The following is a 24,047-nucleotide window of genomic DNA, read 5'->3' as shown; positions in this document are numbered from 1 at the left end:
GCTAGACGAAGGGATCCCGGATGCATCCTTTCTGATTTAAAATAATCCATGCTTTTATATCATGTATCATTTTACTTTATGCGTAAACGACCCCTAAAAGTGTAATACCAGCTAGTATCTAAGTTTCGTCTTGTCTACCTTCTAATTTTCATTAAATAATTAGCCTAACAGCTTCTCCGTTTCTAATCATTCCAACAGTTAGATGCCAATTGCCAGTAGATGATGTTTTCCTCAGCTTCGTGTCAAGCTCTCTCATGTGATTGTCATTTCGTTTAAAAACGACCCTCTCACTATTTGCATCATCCTGTATTTCGACCGTAATTATTGTACCCTGCAAAGCTTCTTGACCACATTTGCCTCCTCTTCCATTGCCTTGAAAAAGTTCTCCCGTTTTGCAGCAATAACCAACAGAACCGGGAACAAAGCCTGGCAATTGGCTGCTAGAAAATCCTTTCTCTGCTACGCCAATGTAAATACTCCCGTCATTCCCCATTGAAAGAATTTCTAATTTATATAAACGCTTGGATTCCGTGGCTTGGCAGGATCCCTTCTCGTGACCATCTCCCGACGAAATAGCCACGGATTTGTGCAATTCTATGTTGCAAGAGTTGCTCGAAAACAGTGCTTCCTCAGACTTTCCTTCTTCGTTCCCGCTACTATCCTGCATAGTAAAAACTGCTACCGCTCCTTTGCTGCGCATTCCGATTATAGGATACAGTGGCGTGACGTCTGAAACTATCAGTGGTTCTGGTGTCAAGTTAGTGTCGTTTTTGAAAATTGTCAGAGAGTTGCCAATTGTCAGAGAGCTGCCTTCCTTGGTTCGGCTCAGTTCTGCTTTTATGACATCCTTTGCTTTAGCCGGCGCTCCTAGTCGTCGTCTACCGCAGCTGCTGCCATGGTAAAGAAGACCGTCTCGTGCATGAAAAGCTATCGAATCCTTTGTCCAGCCCGGATGATAAACGTCTCCGCAATCCCTTGGGCCAAATCCTATCGAAATGTCACTCGTTTCGCCCAAATTGATGATTTTAGTCACGAACGTCACGGTATTTCTGTCCGACAGTCCAGTCCAATCAGGCTGCCACGTTTCAACGCCGTCAAATCCATCGTCAACGTAAAAAATAGAGTTATCGTGCACTCTGAGCTTTTGATGGCTTGAGCCTTCGGCGTTATGGTGACGGCTCAGTTCAGTATTATTTCCCTCAGGGAATGCATGCCCTGGCAAATAAATTCGCGCTTCCTCTCCTTTACTGTGCATACCAACGGTCGGATATAATTCCGCACTAGGAGATTCGGACTCAAAGGTAGCAGAGAATAGTTCTTCCGCTTGACCACATCGACGACGAACGAACGCTACGATAAAAGTCTTCCTTTCCCAGCTGTCAGAACGAAAGCGCCTGCTTGTAATTCGACAGCCAATTCTGTCGCCTTCTTTGCAGCCACCACACACCGTCGAACCGCGTTCTTTTCCTTGAAGCAATTTCCCGTCGAACACTCGAAATCCAAGTGAACCGTTACTCCAACCCGGTTGTTTGTTGAACGGATACTCTTTGGTCGTTAGTCCAATGGTTATGCATCCGCGTTCACCTCTTTTTAATAAATCAACTTCAAAGTAAGAGTCATTATCCACGGGATTGACACCTCGGCAAATTCCAACTTCATTATGCTTGTTGTTGTGTTTGTAGAAAAGTTTGTAAGCTTTGTCGTCGCCTTGGAATTTTATTCGTGCGCACTGTAAGTCACGCGAAGAATCTGACGCGTCAGGAGATTGCGTTGGAATATCTAGCGTTAGCTGGATTTCCTCTCTCCCGCTGTGGAGAGCGACCGAGGGGTACAATACCGACGTGAATTCGAATTTACCGTCCCGGGTCTCACAAACGTTTTCCACATGGCCCTCTCGCAGACGATAAAACGATACCCCGCCTTCGTGTGCGCAACAGCCTATAACGTCTCCCTCCTCACAAGGACTGCTGACTTGAATACCTCTTCCATTTTCGACGAAGAAACGGCCGTCGTCAGCGTGGTAACCAATCGAACCTTTGAACCACCCAGGCGCCGCATCCTGCGGATAGTCTTTCGGAGTCAAGCCAATAAGAATGTATCCCTGGCGGCCCCAGTCTATAATTTCCACCTCAAAGTTAAATATCTTTTCTCGAGTTACAGGTGAACTGATGACTCTGAAACACTCTGTTTTGCTGTCATCGGCTGAAGTGTTCCGTAAAACGTAAGAACGACATTTCGGATACTTATTATTTCGAAGAGGATTTGCAAAAATGACACTGGGTGTATTTTGGCCAGTTAAATGGGAGACAGGTTCAACAGCCGAAAACTGGAAAGATTCCAATGCGGCCAAACCAGGAAAATGGGAGACAGGTTCAACAGCCGAAAACGGGAGAGATTTCAATGCGGCAAAAACAGGTAAATGGGAGTCAACAGCCGAAAACAGGAAAGATTCCAATGCGCCAAAACTCCCTGGTGAGGAAGAAGATGAGTCTGTCAAATTACGCCTCTCTTTGGTTGTTTTCTTGCACAGTTTTTCAGCATGTTTTCTGGCAAGCGAGCAAGGCTTGAAGCGCCGAGTGAGCTTTGTCTCCAATTTATGCAGAGATATTTGCAACTGTTCTTCGAAGCGGCGAGGGAGATTTGTCTCCAATTTACGCAGAGATATTTGCAACTGTTCTTCTTCCTTCTTGAAGCGGTGAGTGAGATTTGTCTCCAATTTACGCAGAGATATTTGCAACTGTTCTTCTTCCTTCTTGAAGCGGCCAGTGAGATTTGTCTCCAATTTACTCAGAGATAGTTGCAACTGTTCTTCTACCTTCTGTTCCAATTCTCTTGAATTATCTAAGGTATCCACCCTCGACGCTCTTTTCAGGTAGGCTTTTTTCATAACAACCAGCTGGCTTAGAGACGTTTCAGTATTACCAACTGAAAAAGTGACAAGATATCCTTCTTTGAGAACAGATTCCTGGTTCTTCTAAAATAATCGGCAAATAAGACAGGCTCGGACTTATCTGTCGTAACCTTACGCAAACGCGACACGGATGCTTTATGCAATAAACCAAGTCAGCCAAAAATTGATAAATGTTCATTGGAAACGGGAAAGGATAGTATTCTCGCATTTCCTGGATAGCTGACAAGTACGACTTGTGCCACACTAAATCAGCACGGTTCTAAACGGCAAAGATCCTGATATAGATAGTGTTTTAGCAGTTTATCGTTAATTGACGATCACCTTCTGAACTTCGTCAAGAGCCGAATTAACAAGAGCAATCAGCATGTTCAGAAGAACTATAATCGATACCAGAAGCCAAACGCCGAAGACAACTAGGCCCACTGTCATTTCAAGAGTCAGAAGACGTCTATCGTCGGTATCTCGAGACAGATCAGAGTACGAAATCATTCCGAAAAGGGACCAGAAAAGAGTTACAATGGATGACCATAATCTGTAGAAAAGAATTCGAATTCAAATTTGAATAAGTAACACTACTTTTAAAAGACCTACCCGTGAACGGCACTGGGTGCTGGCTCCAACGTCTCGCTGTATAGCGATCCCTTGAAAATTCCTGTAATGCAAGCCGAAAACGCCAATAGAAATACGCCGAGTATAACTAAAAAATAGATGACATCTCTTGTTATACTCCCCAGTGATATTAGTATAGGTCCAATCCTTTGATGCAACTGAACGTACGCCAGTAATCGAAGACAGGCGAACATCGTAGCGAAACCGAGAATAAACTCTGAAGCTTGAATGTCAGAGAGCTTTCCCCTCGCAAATCCTTTATATCGGACGGCATAGCCGACTACCAGTGTCAGTAGCGTAATTAAATCGAACCAGTTCGAAGGACTCTTGACGTATTGTGTCCGTTCGATGACGACCTGTCGAAGTTCTTGGCATGCTAGTGCAACGACGTACACAATCACTATCCAATCCAGGATCGTCATAGAGGTCTCCTTTTCTACCGTCGATGAACGAGCGATGAGGATTCCAACGAAAATTAGATAACCGACGGAATTGGCGTACCACGTCACAAAGGGAATTTCGCCAGGCGGAAAAGGCAGGCAGTGGCGCCAGTGTCCGTACCTTCGTTTTGGAGAGCATTTTTGGTAAAGCAAATAGCACGGTAGTAAGATGGGCAATAGGACTGTCTGAACTAAGAAGCCAAAGAGAAGAAGACACAAATACACGAGCTCCGATCGTGTGTGACGAGATCTCTCTAGCGTTTCTCTCCAATGCCACTTTTTGTAGACGAAGCTCTCTATGTCGTCGTCTTCCTTGGCGGTGGTGTGTCCTTTAAAGATTTCTTGCAGACATTTTCCAACGCATTTTTGAGACATGAACTAAAGTTTAACAATGCAGAATTATTAGATTGTAATTTCGGTTTGCTAGTCCTACGCTTACTTCATTCCAGGAAATCTTTTGCGCTAAAATAAGTTCTTTTTCGGTCATGACGTCTTTGAACTCGTGCTCTTTCTTTCCAAACTCTGTCACCAGCGAAATTGCTTCCGATTCCAACGACTTGTTTAGATTTTCCCATTGCAATTTTTGCGATACCAAACCGCGACGGTTTTCCGTCGCAGTCTCCTTCTTAATTCGTTTAAGATTGTCTTTGCAGAATTTACCTATGGTAACAAGGAAGCGAATCGGATTTTTCGCCGCCGTAATAACGTAAGGGTCTAGAAACAGCTTTGCCATTAGGGTGGGTTTCGGAGTATTTCGAGCAGAACTCGACTCTTCAGAAAGCCATTCTAGATCGCTTTTGAGACTCTCAAAGTCGATGCCGTTTTCGAGCAGCAAAATTATTTTTCTGGTCGCTTCTAACGGAAGAGGTGACTCGTCTTCACCTTCGAACAAGGCATTCAATAGGCTTCCCAATGGGGTATTAGGTTCCTTTAGTGACGCTAAGTCGCCGTCTAGCTCATTCAAAAGATACTTGAGACACTCCAGGCTGCCTTCATGCGGATTTGCAGCTGCCAAATGAAGTGCCGTGTACTTCTCTGCGTCTTTCGTTTCAACCTCGCATTTGTACTGATCAATGGCGACTTTTAGAGCTTTCACTGACGGACTTTTTCTACCAGAAATTATGTGGAGGAGCTGCCATTCGTGCATTGTTTCGCGGTGTGTTTTGTCCACGAGATCGAACAGACAGGACAACTTCAGGTCGGGGTCAATCAATGACAAAGCTGCTTGAACAGCAAGTAGTTCCAAGCCACTTGGTTCTGCTTTGTAACCGTGCTTCAAAAGACACTGTACACAATTTACGCCGTTTACTACAGACGCTTCATTCAGAAGAGTTTTTTTCTACTATACCTCCATCATGTCGCAAGTGCCATCTTGAACAGCAGCTTCAAACATGTACTTGTAGTGATTTTCAAGTTGAACTTTGTCAATTACTTTATCACTTGCCTCTTTCAAGATAACGGGAAAGAGAGAAGAACCGTCTGACCTTTTGGCTAAATCAGCCAGAGGACAACACTCATGGGGATTGACAACAAATTCAGGATCTTCCTCGATAAGAAACCCACTGAGGAACATTAGTATAACATCATCAGAAGGAGTGAAGTTGCACATTTGCAGCTAAATCTCACAGTTCAGGACAAGTACTCAAAGCGAAGGAACTCTTACCAAACACTGCAAAGCAGTAAGTCTGTGCTTATTTCGAACGGTAAAATCAGGAGAATAATCCGGGGCCGTCAGGGTTCTCAACGCTTCGACGTAGTAGTCGTTCTCGGCGTTGCGCTTTGCATAGTTTTTGACGGCTTTGTGAAGCGGCGTGTCACCTTGCTTGTCTTTCACGGCGTTTTGCTTCGCGACGTCTTCTTGCTGAAGACTCTTGCCTTTTTTGAGAAGAGCCTCGATCGCTTTTCGAATGTCTGGCGGCGTGCAGTCGGCCAGAGCGTGAAGACAGTTTCGTCCGTCGGCGTCGAGTTCGTTGAGGAAGTCTCCCTGCCGTTTGCGTCGCTTGAGAAGAATGCCGATTTTGTCTTCCAAGTCGACGTCACTGGTCAAAGCGGCATGCAATAGAGATAAGCCGAATGGCTGCACCTTTTGCTCGGTTTCGTAGTCAAGCAAAATCTAATGCACATCAATGTCGTACGACTGTTATACAGATAAAACGCCGAACGAGGTTTTCACCTGAAGTGTACGAGCTGTTCCGCCGTGTAGTGTCTCTCGAAGCAGAGATGGCCACATGTATTGCAGTAATGGCTTGGCAGTATCGTAAAAGTGAAGCACTTGTTCCACATGTTCGTGTCCGTCTTTTCGCTTGACCAGACGGATGATAGGAGAAGGCATATCTTCCCAACTTTCTAGGAAATTCGCTTGCTTCTGATGAAATATGTCGAGAATTTCAGCCGTAAGCGGCTCATCATCTATCATCTGAGAAACAAAAGAGATTATATATGGTATCTCTACATTTCTTGTTTTCATTATACCAGCCTATCGAGAACCGTAAAGCCTTTTTGATCGCGAGCGTTGACTGTTTCAGTAGTAGACTCTTTTACGAGTTTATATAACACTGCTAGTGGCGTAGAGAATAGCGAAGAGGTTGCGTAGTGAAGAATAGTTTCATCGTGCTCGTTTCGGGTTTCCGTGATGCCCTCCTTTGCTAGGAGCACATCCAATTCTAATAAGAAGAAAAAAGAAGGAAACGGAAATGAAAAACAACAGTCCACAATAAAAGATTGGATATCCACAACAATTTACATGCAGACGTGGCGGAGTGAGAAAAGAAGACTGTGAGCATAGATAAATCAAGGGTCTTTTACTGATATGTACCATGCAGAAGATACCCAGAGAGAGAGAGAGAGAGAGAGAAAAGAGAGAACGAATGTAAGTGACCCTTAGAAATGCTCGTTTGCGAGAGGCATCAAACATACCTTCGTCTTTGCCGTCGACTTCGTCGTCCGCCAAGGAGTTCGCTCTACCGTAGTGAAGTTCAAGGTGAGCATACAACGAGAGAGTCCTGCATGAAAACAGAAAGCTTGTAGTCAATACTCTCTAGTTGAAGACTAGGATTGAGCAGGTCTCTCACGATTCCGCTTTGCTCATGTTGAATTCGTCTCCCGGCCGTGGGAGCAAACAGTGTGACAGTAACGTAAACGCCAATATGAGCCTGGATCCAATGAAGCTTTCTCTACTTATATGTACGCAGGTACGTCCTTTGTGGAATGAAGCTTCCAGCAATATTGACCGGGTTCAGAGGTCAACCCTTACCTACGGTAATCGGCAATCGGCGCTCTTGCAAGTCTACCGGATATGTGGGAAAATAAAACTTACCTCTGAACCTGCTTCCCTGTTCCGGGTTTCGGTATCCACCGCCAACAATTGGCCCAGAAAAAGAGTTCAAGAACATATCATCGTAATTCAAGCTAAAAAATTCAAATGAGCCTGGATCCAATGAAGCTTTCTCTACTTATGCACGCGGGTACGTCCTTTGTGGAATGAAGCTGCCAGCAATATTGACCGGAAAAGGGTTCAGAGGTCAACCCTTACCTACGGTAATCGGCAATCGGCGCTCTTGCAAGTCCACCGGATATGTGAGAAAGTAAAACGTTGACCTCTGAACCTGCTTCCCTGTTCCGGGTTCCGGCGGTATCCACCGCAAACAATTGGCCCAGAAAAAGAGTTCAAGAACCAATCATCGTATTTCAAGCTAAAAAATTCGTTTGTGTATCTACAGAAATGATCGAGATGCATACGTACCTCTAGTAAGTGATCGTGCCCCTTTGTGAACGTTTTCGAAGGGAACTGCGAGACTTTTCCTTTGCATCGCTTTCTCAAAGGCTTACTTCGAACGAAAGCTTTCACCAGTAAGCAGTAAATCGTTGGCTAGCATGCTGACGATTAGAACGTCGCAGAATAGCCTAATTTCTGTGAGGGAGCCGATAATCCGGGAACGTTGGATGACCTCGACCTGTGCCTCCTTTCCCAACTTCAATGAACCGTGGCAGAACGGCGACGCTACGCTGATAGAGGAGAACACGTTCACCAAACAGTGCTCAGCCTGGCATCACCTCTCTTCGGAGCTCTCTCTCCGAGACAGAATTCGTCGAAGCAAGAATGAAAACAGCAACACTAAAAGACAAAGCAGCTGCCAGGTTTTGTATTATCCGCGTGCGGATATAACTGGCAAGTTGCAACGGTAAAATATCTAATCAATAATTATTGACAGTTTATATATATATATATATTGCAGAAGACATGGTCAACAGGATCTTGCCTCTTGCCGAAGAGTTTCTTGTGTTAGGAATAAAGAGAGTTGTGAGAAAGCTTTGCTTAGGTTTGGCAAATTCTGCCTGAACACAGTTGTTTTGGCGGATTTCTATAAGCTAAGCAAAAGCTATCCGGATACTTGAGAAACGGATTCGATATGTCTTCAGTCATCTTCCTAATGACATTGTGAAACTTCTGTCACATTTTCACGTTGATAAGTCATCTCTAAATAAGATCAAGGATGCTTTGGCCAAACAGTGTGATGAATTGTTAGGAATCAATCAATCGATGGATTCCTGGTAGAACTGTTTGACTAACTTTTAGATAATCAATCATTTGATCATGTGTACAGCGAAAAAAACGAAGTCTTTGTTGCTGTACTGTATGACACTCACTCTGCACCACTCATCTGACTGTTAGAGAGGAGGCATGCAGTGCATGATGTAAATGAGGGCGGCCTAAAGCCCTGAACAATGACGCAATATCCAGTTCAGTGTACACTCCAAAACTGGTGCACAAGTCACCAGTGCATGTCTAAACTAGTCTACGCCACTCTATACAGTACGGCTATTAATTAACTACTATGAGACTTTGAGGGATCTTTGCTGAACTGTTAGGCTGCTAAATAATTTTCAAACTCTCTCACAGATATAGAGCAAGAAATCAATTGATTCAGGTGTCTAGCTCACGTGCAAAAAGTGCCCGTTCACTCCAACTACTCACCGAACTCGACTCTGTCCTGACACAATCTTCTACGTTCATTTGATTGTGCACGGCGCGCGGTGTCAACAAACCTTTTTCTCTGCATGAGGGCAAAACATTGAAATGAAAAAAAAACAGCTATTGATGTGCTTCAGGTTTTCTATCCTCCACACAAGAATCTAACTGGCAAGAAGAGTAACCAATCAACAGTTGACTGTTTATCTGGCAATCTCGTTGTGCAGCTTTAGCTACAAGTCTCTTTCTATGTGTTGAATTAGACGCCAAAACCAAGCTCTCATACTATTCATTTCTCAGGACAATAACGACGACGATGACGTCGATGTAGTGACGTCATTTTGCCGTCTATTATACTAACTATCATGGCAATATTTTGCGATAACGAAGACGTTGGCGTCATCAGACGTTGGCGTCATCAGCAAAAACGGCCGCATTTTCAAGTCAATATATGGTCGTCATGACAACGCTCGTTATTCCAATTTGTCCATCCAATTGCTCGGCCTGAACGGATTCACGAGTTCTGAAAATTTACTGAGAACGCGATTCACAGCCTCTTGGAAGAGCTGGTGGCTTTGAACGGAGGATCCCAAATTAAGCAGGAGCTCGTGAATTTATTCTCTGTAGGCAATATCAATTACGCGTCTCGTTCTACACCCGGCTTTGAGCAAAAGTCAATACTTCGTACTTTTCACGGACAGTCGGTTTCATTTACGTCGTCGTCGTCATGGTAACGCACTACCTAGCGCTCTCGATCGTTGGCGGTACAGTACGGTCATTGGAAGCCTCCGTTGCTACGTCGGTGCGACAGAGATTATACTTATCCTAATTCCTCCTGGTTCCTCCGAGTACCAATGCTAGAAGGGCCGGCCCTTCTAGCATTGGTACTCGGAGGAGCCAGTTTTCGTTCATCGCGCAGTCTACGTTTGAGACGAGACGGCACATATCCGCAGACGTTGGAATCAAAGAGAAACAGCTGCGTCGTATAAAAATTTGAACAGATGCTAAGGCGGTCGGGTTTTTCCTCCTGTATAGTATAGGCGAATTCGATTGCGCATCAACTTGAGAACGTCTTTTACAGTGTCTTTGCATAAGAATTCATTTCATAGGCTCTTGCGAGCAATTGTGGATGCAGAGAACATTCGTTTTTGCTCCTGCGCGGCGTCAGCCTGCTTCTTCTTGCACCTAATGAGTGCTTTGTATAGAAATAAAACAGACAACCGCCACTTCATTAATTAAGTGAAAAGCGTAGGTAGATCGCTGCAACGGATGTACGACGACTGTCGAGACTTTTCGGATGAGAGCGACTGTCCGACTACACGCCCTGAGAGCCCACCACCCTTTCTCTACAACCGTCCGTGACGTCGACGCAGCACGACAATTGCACACGCCGCCAACGTACACCGAGTTGTCTCAAGTAGCCACGGCGCACGCGGGAGTGGCAGTGCAGCCGAACGATGGTGATAGCGCCTTGGAAGCGCATCCTAAACCTCCTGCTGCTGAAAAGGCTGACAATGATGTGCAGCAGGTTGCATAGCGTGGTTCTACTTAAAACGACGGCACGGGGACGGACCAAACGTCGCTATCGCTGATTGCTTTCGTAGCTGAATTGAGGAGAGAGCTGGACGTTTCGCGCTGTGCTGCGTTTAGTCTGAACGATTGTACCAACGCCTGCTGGTGATTTCCCATCTCTGGTATGAATGTCATCTTCGCGCGGAAAGGGTCCCGTTAGATGAAAGAATAGAATGGCAGTAGGTGCCCATGCAGTTTCGGACAATCCTATTAGACCCAGGAATAGAGTGTCATTGCTAGTAGCTTGTGCAGTGCAATCCTAACGTTAGACTTGTCGACTAGCTGCTGATGAAGGCCGACAATGGCAAATAGACCTTCTGCAACGAATTGTGCGTGGCATCTGAACGATGTCAAAGCATATCATACCTTTTAGTTACCTGCAGACTACGCCTCCGCATTGGCGAAGTTCATAGCCCGTCAAACAGCAAAGCTCGGAACGACGACAGGTTGCCGCAGATAGGAGTCACTAGGATATTGTGCGACTATTGTGCGACTACTACGGCGTCGGTTGAGAGTGACGGAGGATTGCTGTGCCTTCCGCAGCGGAAGATCGAATGGCATGGCATCATGTGCTGCGATGGCCTGCGCACAGACGAGTTCAACGAGTGTCGATTGAACACCGTTGGAGAGGCATAAGCTCACGGCATAGATTCCACGTTGGCTATCCAACGTCGTCGTCGTTCACGATCATATCGTTCAGCTTGGTGAACTAGGCGCACAGCCTCAGGGAACCCCAGCGTTCATCGGCTCATCCATCGTTCATCGGCTCATCCATCCACTAGTACTGTAGTAATTCGTTTCTTTCGTTCAGCCAAGTCAGTACTGTATGATGGACTCCCTATCGAAGAATTAAGGCTGATTGGTTACACGTATTGCAGCGTATAGAACTATATACCTAAAGGATGCATTTTCTTGTGACGATCTTGCGAGTAGAGAAACCGGGAAGTGTCGTTACAGATCTGATCGAACGTCGGAGTCCACTTGTACTTGTGTTCCAGTCGCGCAGCTTAATTCAGCTAGAGAGTTGCCCGTTTGGAGTGCGATAACGGGTCGGATCGAGGCACGCCGACGCCTATACCTACCTGCCTTGTATAAAGACAAAATTGCGCTTGTCTGCGATGCCTCAAGACAAAGGATGGCTTAGATATCCTTGGCTCTTGGGCCATGGGCAGGGAGATTGCCCCCAGCTAGACGAAGGGATCCCGGATGCATCCTCTCTGATTTAAAATAATCCCTGCTTTTATATCATGTATCTTTTTACTTTATGCGTAAACGACCCCTAAAAGTGTAATACCAGCTAGTATCTAAGTCTCCTCTTGTCTACCTTCTAATGTTTATTCTGTCCATTAAATAATTAGCCTAACAGCTTCTCCGTTGCTAATCATTCCAACAGTTAGACGCCAATCGCTAGTATTTGATGTTTTCCTCAGCTTCGTGTCAAGCTCCGGCATGTGAATGTAATTTCGTTTGAAAATGACCGTCTCACTAGCATCATCCTGTAAAATTTCGACCGTAATTATTGTGCCCTGCAAAGCTTCTTGACCACGTTTGCCTCCTCTTCCATTGCCTTGAAAAAGTTCTCCCGTTTTGCAGCAATAACCAACGGAACCGGGAACAAAGCCTGGCAGTTGGCTGCTGGAAAATCCTTTCTCTGCTACGCCAATGTAAATACTCCCTTCGTTCCCCATTGAAAGAATTTCTATTTCATATAAACGCTTGGATTCCTTGGCTTGACAGGATCCCTTCTCGTGACCATCTCCCGACGAAATAGCCACGAATTTGTGCAATTCTATGTTGCAAGAAGTGCTCATAAACAGCGCTTCCTCAGACTTTCCTTCTTCGTTTCCGCTACTATCCTTCATAGTAAAAAGTGCTACCGCTCCTTTGCTGCGCATTCCGATTATAGGATAGAGTGGCGTGACGTCTGAAACTATCAGTGGTTCTGGTGTCAAGTTGGTCTTGTTTTTGAAAATTGTCAGAGAGTTGCCTTTGTGGGTTCGGCTCAGTTTTGCTTCTATGACATCCTTTGCTTTAGCCGGCGCTCCTAGTCGTCGTCTACCGCAGCTGCTGCCATGGTAAAGAAGACCGTCTCGTGCATGAAAAGCTATCGAATCCTTTGTCCAGCCCGGATGATAAACGTCTCCGCAATCCCTTGGGCCAAATCCTATCGAAATGTCACTCGTTTCGCCCAAATTGATGATTTTAGTCACGAACGTCACGGTATTTCTGTCCGACAGTCCAGTCCAATCGGGCTGCCACGTTTCAACACCGTCAGATCCATCGTCAACGTAACAAATGGAGTTATCGTGCACTCTGAGCTTTTGATCGCTTGAGCCTTCGGCGTTTTCGTGACGTCTCAGTTCAGTATTATTTCCCATAGGGAATGCATGCCCTGGCAAATAAATTCGCGCTTCCTCTCCTTTACTGTGCATACCAACGGTCGGATATAATTCCACACTAGGAGATTCGGACTCAAAGGTAGCAGAAAAGAGTTCTTTCGTTTGACGACACCGACGACGAACGAACGCTACGTTAAAAGTCTTCTTTCCCCAGCGGCCAGAACGAAAGCACCTGCTTGTAATTCGACAGCCAATTCTGTCGCCTTCTTTGCAGCCACCACACACCGTCGAACCGCGTTCTTTTCCTTGAAGCAATTTCCCGTCGAACACTCGAAATCCAAGTGAACCGTTACTCCAACCCGGTTGTTTGTTGAACGGATACTCTTTGGTCGTTAGTCCAATGGTTATGCATCCGCGTTCACCCCTCTTTAATAAATCAACTTCAAAGTAAGAGTCGTTATTCACGGGATTGACACCTCGGCAAATTCCAACTTCATTATGCTTGTTGGGTTTGTAGCAAAGTTTGTAAACTTTGTCGTCGCCTTGGAATTCTATTCGTGCGCACTGTAAGTCACGCGAAGAATCTGACACGTCAGGAGATTGCGTTGGAATATCTAGCGTTAGCCGGATTTTCTCTCTCCCGCTGTGGAGAGCGACCGAGGGGTACAATACCGACGTGAATTTGAATTCACCGTCCCGGGTCTCACAAATGTTTTCCACATGGCCTTCTCGCAGACGATAAAACGATACCCTGCCTTCGTGTGCGCGACAGCCTATAACGTCTCCCTCCTCACAAGGACTGCTGACTTGAATACCTCTTCCATTTTCGACGAAGAAACGGCCGTCGTCAGCGTGGTAACCAATTGAACCTTTGAACCATCCAGGCGCCGCATCCTGCGGATAGTCTTTTGGAGTCAAGCCAATAAGAATGTATCCCTGGCGGCCCCAGTCTATAATTTCCACCTCAAAGTTAAATATCATTTCTCGAGTTACAGGTGAATCGATGTCTCTGAAACACTCTGTTTTGCTGTCATCGGCTAAAGTGTTCAGTAAAACGTAAGAACGACAATCCGGATACTTATTATTTGGACAAGCAACTGCAGAAATAGAACCGGTCGTAGTCCGGTCAGGTAAATCGGAGACAGGTTGATCAGCCGAAAACGGAGAAGATTTCAATGCGCCAAAATTCCCTCTTGACGAAGAAGATGAGTCTGTAAAATTATGCCTGGCTTTGGTTGGTTTCTTGTAAAGTTTTTCAGCATGTTTTCTGGCAAGTGAGCACGTCTCATCAAAAATTGGCTTGAAGCGGCGAGCGAGATTTGTCTCCAATTTACTCAGAGCTATTTGCAACTGTTCTACCTTCTGTTCCAATTCTCTTGAATTATCTAAGGTATCCACCCTCGACGCTCTTTTCAGGTAGGCTTCTTTCATAACAACGAGCTGGCTTAGAGACTTTTCAGTATTACCAACAGAAAAAGTGACTTGATATCCTTCTTTGAGAACAGATTTCTGGTTCTTCTAAAATAATCGGTAAATAAAACAGGCTCGGACTTATCTGTCGTAACCTTACGCAAACGCGACACGGATGCTTTATGCAATAAACCAAGTCAGCCAAAAATTGATAAATGTTCATTGGAAACGGGAAAGGATAGTATTCTCGCATTTCCTGGATAGCTGACAAGTACGACTTGTGCCACACTAAATCAGCACGGTTCTAAAAGGCAAAGATCCTGATATAGATAGTGTTTTAGCTGTTTATCGTTCACGATCACCTTCTGAACTTCGTCGAGAGCCGAATTAACAAGAGCAATCAGCATGTTCAGAAGCACTATGATCGATACCAGAAGCCAAACGCCGAAGACAACTAGGCCCACTGTCATTTCAAGAGTCAGAAGACGTCTATCGTCGGTATCTCGAGACAGATCAGAGTACGAAATCATTCCGAAAAGGGACCAGAAAAGAGTTACAATGGATGACCATAATCTGTAGAAAAGAGTTCGAATTCAAATTTGAATAAGTAACACTACTTTTAAAAGACCTACCCGTGAACGGCACTGGGTGCTGGCTCCAACGTCTCGCTGTATAGCGATCCCTTGAAAATTCCTGTAATGCAAGCCGAAAACGCCAATAGAAATACGCCGAGTATAACTAAAAAATAGATGACATCTCTTGTTATACTCCCCAGTGATATTAGTATAGGTCCAATCCGTTGATGCAACTGAACGTACGCCAGTAATCGAAGACAGGCGAACATCGTAGCGAAACCGAGAATAAACTCTGAAGCTTGAACGTCAGATAGCTTTCCCCTCGCAAATCCTTCATGTCGGACGGCGTAGCCGACTACCAGTGTCAGTAGCGTAATTAAATCGAACCAGTTCGAAGGACTCTTGACGTATTGTGTCCGTTCGATGATGACCTGTCGAAGTTCTTGGCATGCTAGTGCAACGACGTACACAATCACTATCCAATCCAGGATCGTCATGGAGCTCTCCTTTTCTACCGTCGATGAACGAGCGATGAGGATTCCAACGAAAATTAGATAACCGACGGCATTGGCGTACCACGTCACAAAGGGAATTTCGCCAGGCGGAAAAGGCAGGCAGTGGCGCCAGTGTCCGTATCTTCGTTTCGGAGAGCATTTTTGGTAAAGCAAATAGCACGGTAGTAAGATGGGCAATAGGACTGTCTGAACTAAGAAGCCAAGGAGAAGAAGACACAAATACACGAGCTCCGATCGTGTGTGACGAGATCTCTCTAGCGTTTCTCTCCAATGCCACTTTTTGTAGACGGAGCTCTCTATGTCGTCGTCTTCCTTGGCGGTGGTGTGTCCTTTAAAGATTTCTTGCAGACATTTTCCAACGCATTTTTGAGACATGAACTAAAGTTTAACAATGCAGAATTATTAGATTGTAATTTCGGTTTGCTAGTCCTACGCTTACTTCATTCCAGGAAATCTTTTGCGCTAAAATAAGTTCTTTTTCGGTCATGACGTCTTTGAACGCGTGCTCGTTTTTTCCAAACTCTGTCACCAGCGCAATTGCTTCCGATTCCAACGACTTGTTTAGATTTTCCCATTGCAATTTTTGCGATACCAAACCACGACGATTTTCCTGCGCTGTTTTCTGCTTAATTCGTCTTAGATTGTCCTTGCAGCATTTACCTATGGTGACGAGAAAACGAATTGGATTTTTAACTGCCGTTATTACGTCAGGGTCTAGAAACAACTTGGCCATCAGTGTGGGTTTTGGAGTATTTCGAGCAGAATTTGACTCGTCACAGAGCCAGGCAAGATCGCTTTCGAGACTTTGAAAATCGATACCGTTTTCGAGCAGCATAATCACTTTGTTTGTAGCTTCTGACGGAAGCGGCGACTCGTCTTTTCCTTCAAACAAAGCATTCAGTAGGCTCCCCAATGGAGTATGAGGCTTCGTCAGAGATGCTATGTCGCCGTCTAGCTGATTCAAGAGATACTTGAGACACTCGAGACTACATTCATCCGAATTTGCGGCTACTAAATGAAGTGCCGTGTACCCTTCAGCGTCAGTTGCTTCAGCCTTGCAATTGTACTGTTCTATCGCAACTTTTAGGGCATTCACTGACGGCTTTTGTCTTCCAGAAATTATATGGAGGAGCTGCCATTCGTGCATTTTTTCGCGATGCACTTTGTCCATACGACTGGACAGACAAAGCAATTTCAGGTCGGGGTCAATCAATGACGAAGCTGCTTGAACAGCAAGCAGTTCGTAGTCATCTGCCGCGAAACCGTGCCTCAGAAGACACTACAGTAGTATAGGAAAATTTACGCGAACGTCTCGTTATCGCATATCTATACTTTACCTCCATCATGTCGCAAGTGCCACTTCGCACCGCACTTTCAAACATGTACTTGTAGTGCTTGTCAAGTTTACTTTTATCGCTTGCTTTCTCAGAAATTGCGAGAAAGAGACGCGGACCGTCTGACCGTTTGACTAAATCAGCCAGAGGATAATGCTCATGAGGATTGACAACCGCTTCAGGATCTTCTTCGATAAGAAACCCACTCAAGAACATTTCCATAACATCGTCGGAAGGAGTGAACTTGCACATTTGCAGCTAAATATCCCAATTAGGCTAACCCAAATTGTTCGCAAAGTTGCCCCTACCAAACACTGCAAAGCAGTAAGCCCGCGCTTATTTCGAACTGTGAAGTCAGGAAGAAATCCCGTCAGCGTTCTCAACGCTTCGACGTAGTAGTCGTTCTCGCTGTTGCGCTGCGCGTAATTCTTAACGGCTTTGTGAAGCGGCGTATCTCCTAGCTGGTCTTGAACCGTCAGTTGCCTCGTAACGTCTTCTCGTTCAAGGCCCTGGCCCCAGCTAAGCAGGGCATCGATCGCTTTCCGAATCTCTGGCGGCCTGCACTCGGCCAGAGCGTGAAGACAGTTTCGTCCGTCGGCGTCGAGTTCGTCGAAAAAGTCTTCCTGCCGTTTGCATCGCTTGAGAAGAATGCGGATTTTGTCTTCCAAGTCGACGTCACACGTCAAAGCGGCATGCAATAGAGATAAGCCGAATGACTGCAACTTTTGCTCGGTTTCGTAGTCAAGCAAAATCTAATGCACATCAATGTTCGTCATTATTGGAGATACAGTATAATGACTAACGAGGTTTTCACCTGAAGTGTGCGAGCTGTTCCACCGTGTAGTGCCGCTTGAAGCAGAGATGGCCACACGTTTTGCAGCAATGGCTTGGCAGTATCGTAGAAGTGTAGCACTTTTTCCACGTGTTTGTGTCCGTCCTTTCGTTTTACGAGACGGACAATGGGAGAAGGCAAATCCTTCCAGCTTTCAAGAAAATTCGCCTGTTTTTGATGGAATATGTCGAGAATTTCACCCGCAAGCGGCTCGTCACTTAGCATCTGCATGAGAAAGGCACGTGACAATGTTCTCTCTACATTTCTTGCTTTCATTATATACCAGCCTATCGAGAGCTGTAAAACCCTTTACGTCTCGAGCGATGACGGTTTCGTTAGTCGACTCTTTTACGAGTTTATATAGCACTGCTGGTGGCGTTGACAAGAGCGAAGAGGTTGCGTAGTGAAGAATAGTCTCATCGTGCTCGTTTCGGTTTTCCGCAAGGCCCTCCTTTGCTAGGAGCACATCCAATTCTAATAAAAAGAAAAAAGAAGGAAACGGAAATGAAAAACAACAGTCCACGATCATAGATGCAGACGTGGCGGAGTGAGAAAAGAAGACTGTGAGCATAGATAAATCAAGGGTCACTTACTGATATGTACCATGCAGAAGACACCCAGAGAGAGAGAGAGAGAGAGAGAGAGAGAGAGAGAGAGAGAGAGAGAGAGAGAGAGAGATTTATTTAAATAGACAATGCACAAGACAGGCCATAGGCTAGGACAAATGTCAACAGTAGTAAAGATAGCTAGACTAACGCGGGTGAGTTAGCGGACGTGGGCCTGAGCCTCACGATCCGAGACGAGGTAGAGAGAGAGAGAGAGAGAGAGAGAGAGAGAGAGAGAGAGAGAGAGAGAGAGAGAGAGAGAGAGAGAGAGAGAGAGAGAGAGAGAGAGAGAGAGAGATTTATTTAAATAGACAATGCACAAGACAGGCCATAGGCTAGGACAAATGTCAACAGTAGTAAAGATAGCTAGACTAACGCGGGTGAGTTAGCGGACGTGGGCCTGAGCCTCACGATCCGAGAGAGAGAGAGAGAGAGAGAGAGAGAGAGAGAGAGAGAGAGAGAGAAAAGAGAGAACGAATGTAAGTGACCCTTAGAAATGCTCGTTTGCGAGACGGAGAGGCATCAAACATACCTTCGTCTTTGCCGTCGACTTCGTCGTCCACCAAGGAGTTCGCTCTACTGTAGTGACGTTCAAGGTGAGCATGCAACGAGAGAATCCTGCATGAAAACAGAAAGCCTGTAGTCTCTAGTTGAAGACTAGGATTGAGCAGGTCTCTCACGATTCCGCTTCGCTCATGTTGAATTCGTCTCCCGGCCGTGGGAGCAAACAGTGCGACAGTAACGTAAACGCCAAAATGAGCCTGGATCCAATGAAGCTTTCTCTACTTATGCACGCAGGTACGTCCTTTAATTGTGGAATGAACCTTCCAGCAATATTGACCGGATAAGGGTTCAGAGGTCAACCCTTACCTACGGTAATCGGCGCTCTTGACCGACAAGTCTACCGGATATGTGGGAAAATAAAACTTTGACCTCTGAACCTGCTTCCCTAGCTGTTCCGGGTTCCGGTCCGAATGATAACTTCGATTGTATCGCTTTCCCAAAGGCTTACTTCGAACGAAAGCTTTCACCAGCGAGCAGTAAATCGTTGGCTAGCATGCTGACGATTAGAACGTCGCAGAATAGCCTAATCTCTGTGAGGGAGCCGATAATCCGGGAACGATGGATGATCTCGAAGCTGCCTCTCCTTTCCCAACTCTAATGAACCGTGGCAGAACAGCGACGCTACGCTGATAGTGGAGAACAGGGTCTTTCACGTTCACCAACAGTGCTCAGCCTGGCGTCACCTTTCTTCCGAGCTCTCTTCTCCGAGACAGAATTCGTCGAAGCAAGAACGAAAACAGCAACACTAAAAGACAAAGCAGCTGCGACTTGCTCCTGGTTTTGTATCCTCCGCACGCGGATATAACTGGCAAGTGCAAGGGTAAACTGTTTCTAATCAATTGACAGTTTATATATTTCTTATGTTAGGAATAAAGAGAGTATGTGAGAAAGCTTTGCTTAGCTTTGGCAAATTCGACCTGAACACAGTTGCTTTGGCGGATTTCTATAAGCTGCCTCGTCTAAGAGCATCTGCTGTGGATTGCGTGGGGAGAAACTCTTGTTTTCGTTCTCTTCTGAATGACGAAACGTTCAAAGAGTTGGAAGGATCAAGCAAAAGCTGGATACTTGAGAAACGGATTCGATATGTCTTCAGTCGTCTTCCTAACGACATTGTGAAACTTCTGTCACATTTTCACGTTGATAAGTCATCTCTAAATAAGATCAAGGTTGCTTTGGCCAAACAGTGTGATCTAAATCCGGGAATTGTTAGGAATCAATCAATGGATTCCTGTAGCCTCGGACCCAGGCCTCCCCCACGAACTTCGTTAGCTGGGAGAGCTAACGAAGTTCGTGGGGGAGGCCTGGGTCCGAGGCTAGGATTCCTGGTAGAACTGTTTGACTAACTTTTAGATAATCAATCATTTGATCATGTGTACAGCGCATATGTTGAAAAAAACGAAGTCTTTCTTGCTGTACTGTATGACACTCACTATGCACCACTCATCTGACTGTTAGAGAGGAGGCATGCAGTGCATGATGTAAATGAGGGCGGCCTAAAGCCCTGAACAATGACGCAATATCCAGTTCAGTGTACACTCCAAAACTGGTGCACAAGTCGCCCAGTGTATGTCTAAACTAGATCTACGCCACTCTATACAGTACGGCTATTAATTAATTAACTACTATGAGACTTTGAGGGATCTTTGCTGAACTGGTAGGCTGCTAAATAATTTTCAAACTCTCTCACAGATATAGAGCAAGAAATCAATTGATTCAGGTGTCTAGCTCACGTGCAAAAAGTGCCCGTTCACTCAACTACTCCCCGAACTCGACTCTGTCCTGACACAATCTTCTACGTTCATTTGATTGTGCACGGCGCGCGGTGTCAACAAACCTTTTCTCTGCATGAGGGCAAAACATTGAAATGAAAAAAACAGCTATTGATGTGCGCAACTTAATTGCTTCAGGTTTTGTATCCTCCACACAAGAATCTAACTGGCAAGTGCAAGAAGAGTAACCAATCAACAGTTGACTCTTTATCTGGCAATCTCGTTGTGCAGCTTTAGGTACAAGTCTCTTTCTATGTGTTGAATTAGACGCCCAAACCAAATTAAGATTGCTGTGGTGGCACGTACAATGCGTCTAAGTATTCTTCATTGTGTTTCATTACAAAAAGCGCGGCACTCCAGCAGAAAAAATAGAACTTGGTGCATGGAGACACAGATAGAGATGGCTTATCGTGGCTTGGATGATCGAACATTCGAGGTTAGAGAGACTTCATGAATTGGAGATATGTAGAAATACTGTAACTGATACTCGTGACAGCGTCGGGGGCCGACAGCGTCACGCGTTCGTGGAGAAAGGAAAGGAGAAAATATATCGAGAGTTCCAAGATTGAACTCGTTTTTACTTCAAGAACGCAGGTGGAGGCGAGGGAGACGAGCTTCTCTAGACATTCACAATGTTGCTGATAATCGCTTTCGTCTTTGCCTGAGTCCGTTGCGCGGAGAAAAAGAGTGAGCCCGGGGCCCCAAACTATTTCTACCAAAAACTTACTGAAGCACGCGCAATTTGGAGTTCGGACGGCGTTGCCTATGTGCAGAAAGCGCTTAGATTAACTCCAGGGTCGAATAGGCACGCAAAAAGCGTGCTAGAACGTCGAATCGGTCCGAACGCGTGGCGATTAAATCCGGGCTTTTGAGCTACGAGATTAAATTATTCCGGGTCTACATTCAGGGATCCAAGGGTCAGAGCCGATTCATGCGACTCCATTCGCGATCTTTCAGAAGCTATTACGCGTCATAGAGACACGAAACATCTTCTCACGCACGCGTTCTAACTCTCGCTTTTTGCAGTATAGGTAGTCTATGTCGTTCCTCATCTGCGACCGTTATCTGTAAAAGAGGTTTTGCGTAGCGATTCAACATTTCTGGAGCATAGGGGCCTCCATCCTGTGAACGTCAATGAGGTTGTATATCTAGACTAGGGTTGCATTTGTTATCGTCTACGGCCATACCACGTTGAAAGCACCGGTTCTCGTCCGATCACCGAAGTTAAGCAACGTAGGGCCCGGATAGTACTTGGATGGGAGACCGCCTGGGAACACCGGGTGCTGTAGACTTTTCTAATTTTATTTTAGCTGGCGATTCATTTATATGTTTCTTCGGCTACATCTAACGAATACATGGTATCAATAATTTTTTGTCTGTCGTCTATATTGGCAGAAAGTGGCGAACATGGTTTGTCTGATTCAACGTCATCAACGACTTAGCCACCTCTAACTCTGAGTCCGACGACCGTCGCCCAGAATCTGCAGCATGTCCTAATTCCTGATTAAAAAAAGTCGTACCTGGGCTTGCATGGGATCATGAAGCAGGTGCCGATCGAACCGAATAATGATAATCCCATGATGTTGTCATTGACCCAACCGTACAGCGTTACGATAGGGGTGACAGCGTCCTCAAACTGAAGCGAACCGGCTATAGGCTTGCTACCATACACTGTACAGACTAAAATATAGTTTCAGACTACACTAATACGTACAGCCATCAATTTTACGTGCACAAGCGTCTAGCCCATGTGACAAACTAATGAAAGCGTTGCCTACTGAAAAGCAGCAAACTTAAAGCCCACATTGCACAAAGCGTGCGTTGTTGACTCGGAACATTCAAGTTGTTGAACTCGGAAAAACGAATCGTCTGCAAAACGCGTGCTATAATTAAGCTGTTACTAAACGTTACCACAAAGCCGCCGATGGTTTCCGGTCAAAATCAACAAAGAAACGTCGCAGCTGACAAGCACGTCAGTAGGTGGAGCAAACGCGCATGCGCAGTAATGAAATACGGAACAGCAACGTCTCAGCAGCGTCCTCGCAGCATCCGCGATCGAATTCGCGCCTTTCGTCCACTCGTCCAAGTCGTCGCCTTCCTTTCTCTATTCCTCTCCTGCGTCCTCGCCTCGTTCATTGTTCCCATTGTCCCCGAATACCTTCGCGTCAACGACACCGAAATTCAAATCGGCGTCCTACTCGCCGCGAATTCGTTCGCGACGATCGTCGCCAATCCCGTCGCGGCGTTCGTCATCGATCGCCACGGCTACCAAATCCCCGTCGTGGGCGGTCTTCTTCTCTACGCCGCCGCCGCCTTCGTATCGGCATTCGCAAAAGAAATAGCCTCGCACGACCTAACAAAGACGTACGTCGTTCTCTTCGTCGCCCGCGGCGTTCAGGGCGTCGGCGACGCCTTCGCGTTCGCCGCAGGTCTCGCGATGGTCGCCGTATGGTACACGAACGAAGACGCGCGCGCTAAGGCGATGGGCAACACCTTCGCCGCCGCCGGCATCGGTCTCGTCGTCGGGTACCCTTTTGGGGGCGCCTTTTCGGCGGTACCGGGCGGAATCGACGCCGGATGGAAATGGCCCTTTATAATGACGGGTCTCATTTCGTTGGGAGCGGCTCTCATTGCTCTGCTACTGGGATCGTCCCCTCCCGGGGGTGGTGGGGAGAGAACGAGTAATGGGTCCAGTGGACCGTCGATGTTTCGTCTGCTCTGCGATCCCTACGTGGCTGTTTGCTGCCTATCGCTCGTATCAACGTATTCGTCGTTGGGCTTAATCGAGCCCCTGCTTCCCCTGTGGATGAAAGCGAAATTTCGTCGACCGACTCCGACGACGTATGACGTCGGATTGATTCTGCTCGCACTTACCGTCGGCTTCACGATTGGATCGTTCGTTTATGGACGAATACCTGGTGAACGCTGCTATTGGCTCAACGCGCTCGTCTCCCAGATCGTCGTCGCCGCGTGTCTAGCGCTTCTTCCGCTCGTCGCCTTGCCGAATTCTCGCAATCTTTACTATGCGATTATTCCCTTGTTTTTCATGGGTTTATGCTTTGCTCTCGTCGATTTGGTTTTGTCTCTCGTTCTTGGAATTGTCGTTGAGAAGCGCTACGCGTATACGAGCTACGGTGGAGTGTATGCAATTGTCAGCACGGTGTTTGCGGTCAGTTTTGTTATCAGTCCGATTTGCGGTACGACGGTCGCTAAATATGTCAATTTTAATTGGGCGGCGTGGGGATTAGCCATTTTCATTTTCTCGACTTCGTTTGTTCTTGTCTTACTGAGAGGTATGAAGGGCGGAGCAGAGGAGGGAGCAGAGGAGGCGGCAGTGGAGCCGACAGAGAAAACAAAGCTTCTCGCCGGCAGTGCAGAATCTTCGGCGTAGAAAAAGGCAATTGATCCCATTTGCCTTTTTGTGAATGGTGTGAAGGTTGTGTGTGACACTGATGTACGTGAGCACGCCGTTGTCGATGATGCATGGTTATTACAGCGTCATCAAGTGACGTGCCGCTTTCTCACTCACCCAGAGATGCCTCACGTTCACGCGTAGTCCTTGCGTGTAATATTCGGTGCTTTGCGACAGTTTTGAGTCGAATT

At 46.1% G+C, this 24,047-nt stretch overlaps 3 protein-coding genes, 1 long non-coding RNA gene and 1 other non-coding gene across 7 annotated transcripts; 2 read left to right on the top strand and 3 right to left on the bottom strand.

Annotated features, from left to right (window-relative positions):
• Positions 1-22: 22 nt before the first annotated feature.
• LOC136190928 (uncharacterized) lies at positions 23-7,870 on the bottom strand. Of its 3 annotated transcripts, none has more exons than XM_065979223.1 (14): positions 7,703-7,870; positions 7,493-7,652; positions 7,277-7,368; positions 7,032-7,213; positions 6,877-6,962; positions 6,433-6,623; positions 6,134-6,376; positions 5,624-6,073; positions 5,309-5,575; positions 4,400-5,245; positions 3,503-4,338; positions 3,233-3,443; positions 3,027-3,170; positions 23-2,974 (listed from the first exon to the last, which is right to left on the bottom strand). In XM_065979223.1, the coding sequence occupies exons 4-14, from the start codon at positions 7,046-7,048 to the stop codon at positions 152-154; spliced, it is 6,114 nt and encodes a 2,037-aa protein (XP_065835295.1). In that variant the 5' UTR covers positions 7,049-7,213; positions 7,277-7,368; positions 7,493-7,652; positions 7,703-7,870; the 3' UTR covers positions 23-151. The 3 variants fall into 3 exon arrangements, with proteins under 3 accessions (XP_065835295.1, XP_065835296.1, XP_065835294.1); XM_065979224.1 differs by having other exon boundaries at positions 7,277-7,492; positions 7,558-7,652; XM_065979222.1 differs by having other exon boundaries at positions 7,277-7,652.
• A 1,217-nt stretch (positions 7,871-9,087) lies between these two features.
• On the bottom strand, positions 9,088-11,652 carry LOC136190952 (uncharacterized). Its single transcript, XR_010670683.1, has 3 exons — positions 11,584-11,652; positions 11,397-11,517; positions 9,088-11,339 (listed from the first exon to the last, which is right to left on the bottom strand). It is a non-coding gene; the product is annotated as an uncharacterized lncRNA (long non-coding RNA).
• An 84-nt stretch (positions 11,653-11,736) lies between these two features.
• LOC136190930 (uncharacterized) lies at positions 11,737-19,191 on the bottom strand. Its single transcript, XM_065979225.1, has 12 exons — positions 18,982-19,191; positions 18,792-18,935; positions 18,644-18,729; positions 17,790-17,980; positions 17,489-17,731; positions 16,983-17,426; positions 16,678-16,932; positions 15,780-16,619; positions 14,883-15,718; positions 14,613-14,823; positions 14,411-14,554; positions 11,737-14,358 (listed from the first exon to the last, which is right to left on the bottom strand). Exons 2-12 carry the CDS (start codon positions 18,806-18,808, stop codon positions 11,848-11,850), a joined length of 5,778 nt encoding a protein of 1,925 aa, XP_065835297.1. The 5' UTR covers positions 18,809-18,935; positions 18,982-19,191; the 3' UTR covers positions 11,737-11,847.
• Positions 19,192-21,617: 2,426 nt separating this feature from the next.
• On the top strand, positions 21,618-21,736 carry LOC136191675 (5S ribosomal RNA). The gene has a single exon (XR_010670906.1). It is a non-coding gene; the product is annotated as a 5S ribosomal RNA (ribosomal RNA).
• A 713-nt stretch (positions 21,737-22,449) lies between these two features.
• LOC136191433 (chromaffin granule amine transporter-like) lies at positions 22,450-23,835 on the top strand. The gene has a single exon (XM_065979757.1). It carries the CDS (start codon positions 22,450-22,452, stop codon positions 23,833-23,835), a length of 1,386 nt encoding a protein of 461 aa, XP_065835829.1.
• The last annotated feature ends 212 nt before the right edge of the window (positions 23,836-24,047 follow it).

This window comes from Oscarella lobularis, chromosome 9 (assembly GCF_947507565.1).
Source record: "Oscarella lobularis chromosome 9, ooOscLobu1.1, whole genome shotgun sequence".
Classification (NCBI taxonomy): Eukaryota; Metazoa; Porifera; class Homoscleromorpha; order Homosclerophorida; family Oscarellidae; genus Oscarella; species Oscarella lobularis.
Note: the sequence above shows the minus strand (reverse complement) of the source record. Positions and strands in the feature narration are given on the sequence as shown.

Coding starts and splice junctions, on each gene's coding strand:
- LOC136190928 (XM_065979222.1), bottom strand. Junction 6,377..6,432: donor TTACGGTTCTCGATAGGCTG/GTATAATGAAAA, acceptor TTTGTTTCTCAG/ATGATAGATGATGAGCCGCT. Junction 5,246..5,308: donor GCACTTGCGACATGATGGAG/GTATAGTAGAAA, acceptor AATTGTGTACAG/TGTCTTTTGAAGCACGGTTA.
- LOC136190930 (XM_065979225.1), bottom strand. Junction 17,427..17,488: donor GAACAGCTCGCACACTTCAG/GTGAAAACCTCG, acceptor GATGTGCATTAG/ATTTTGCTTGACTACGAAAC. Junction 16,933..16,982: donor TTACTGCTTTGCAGTGTTTG/GTAGGGGCAACT, acceptor TGGGATATTTAG/CTGCAAATGTGCAAGTTCAC.
- LOC136191433 (XM_065979757.1), top strand. CDS start 22,450: ATGAAATACGGAACAGCAACGTCTCAGCAGCGTCCTCGCAGCATCCGC.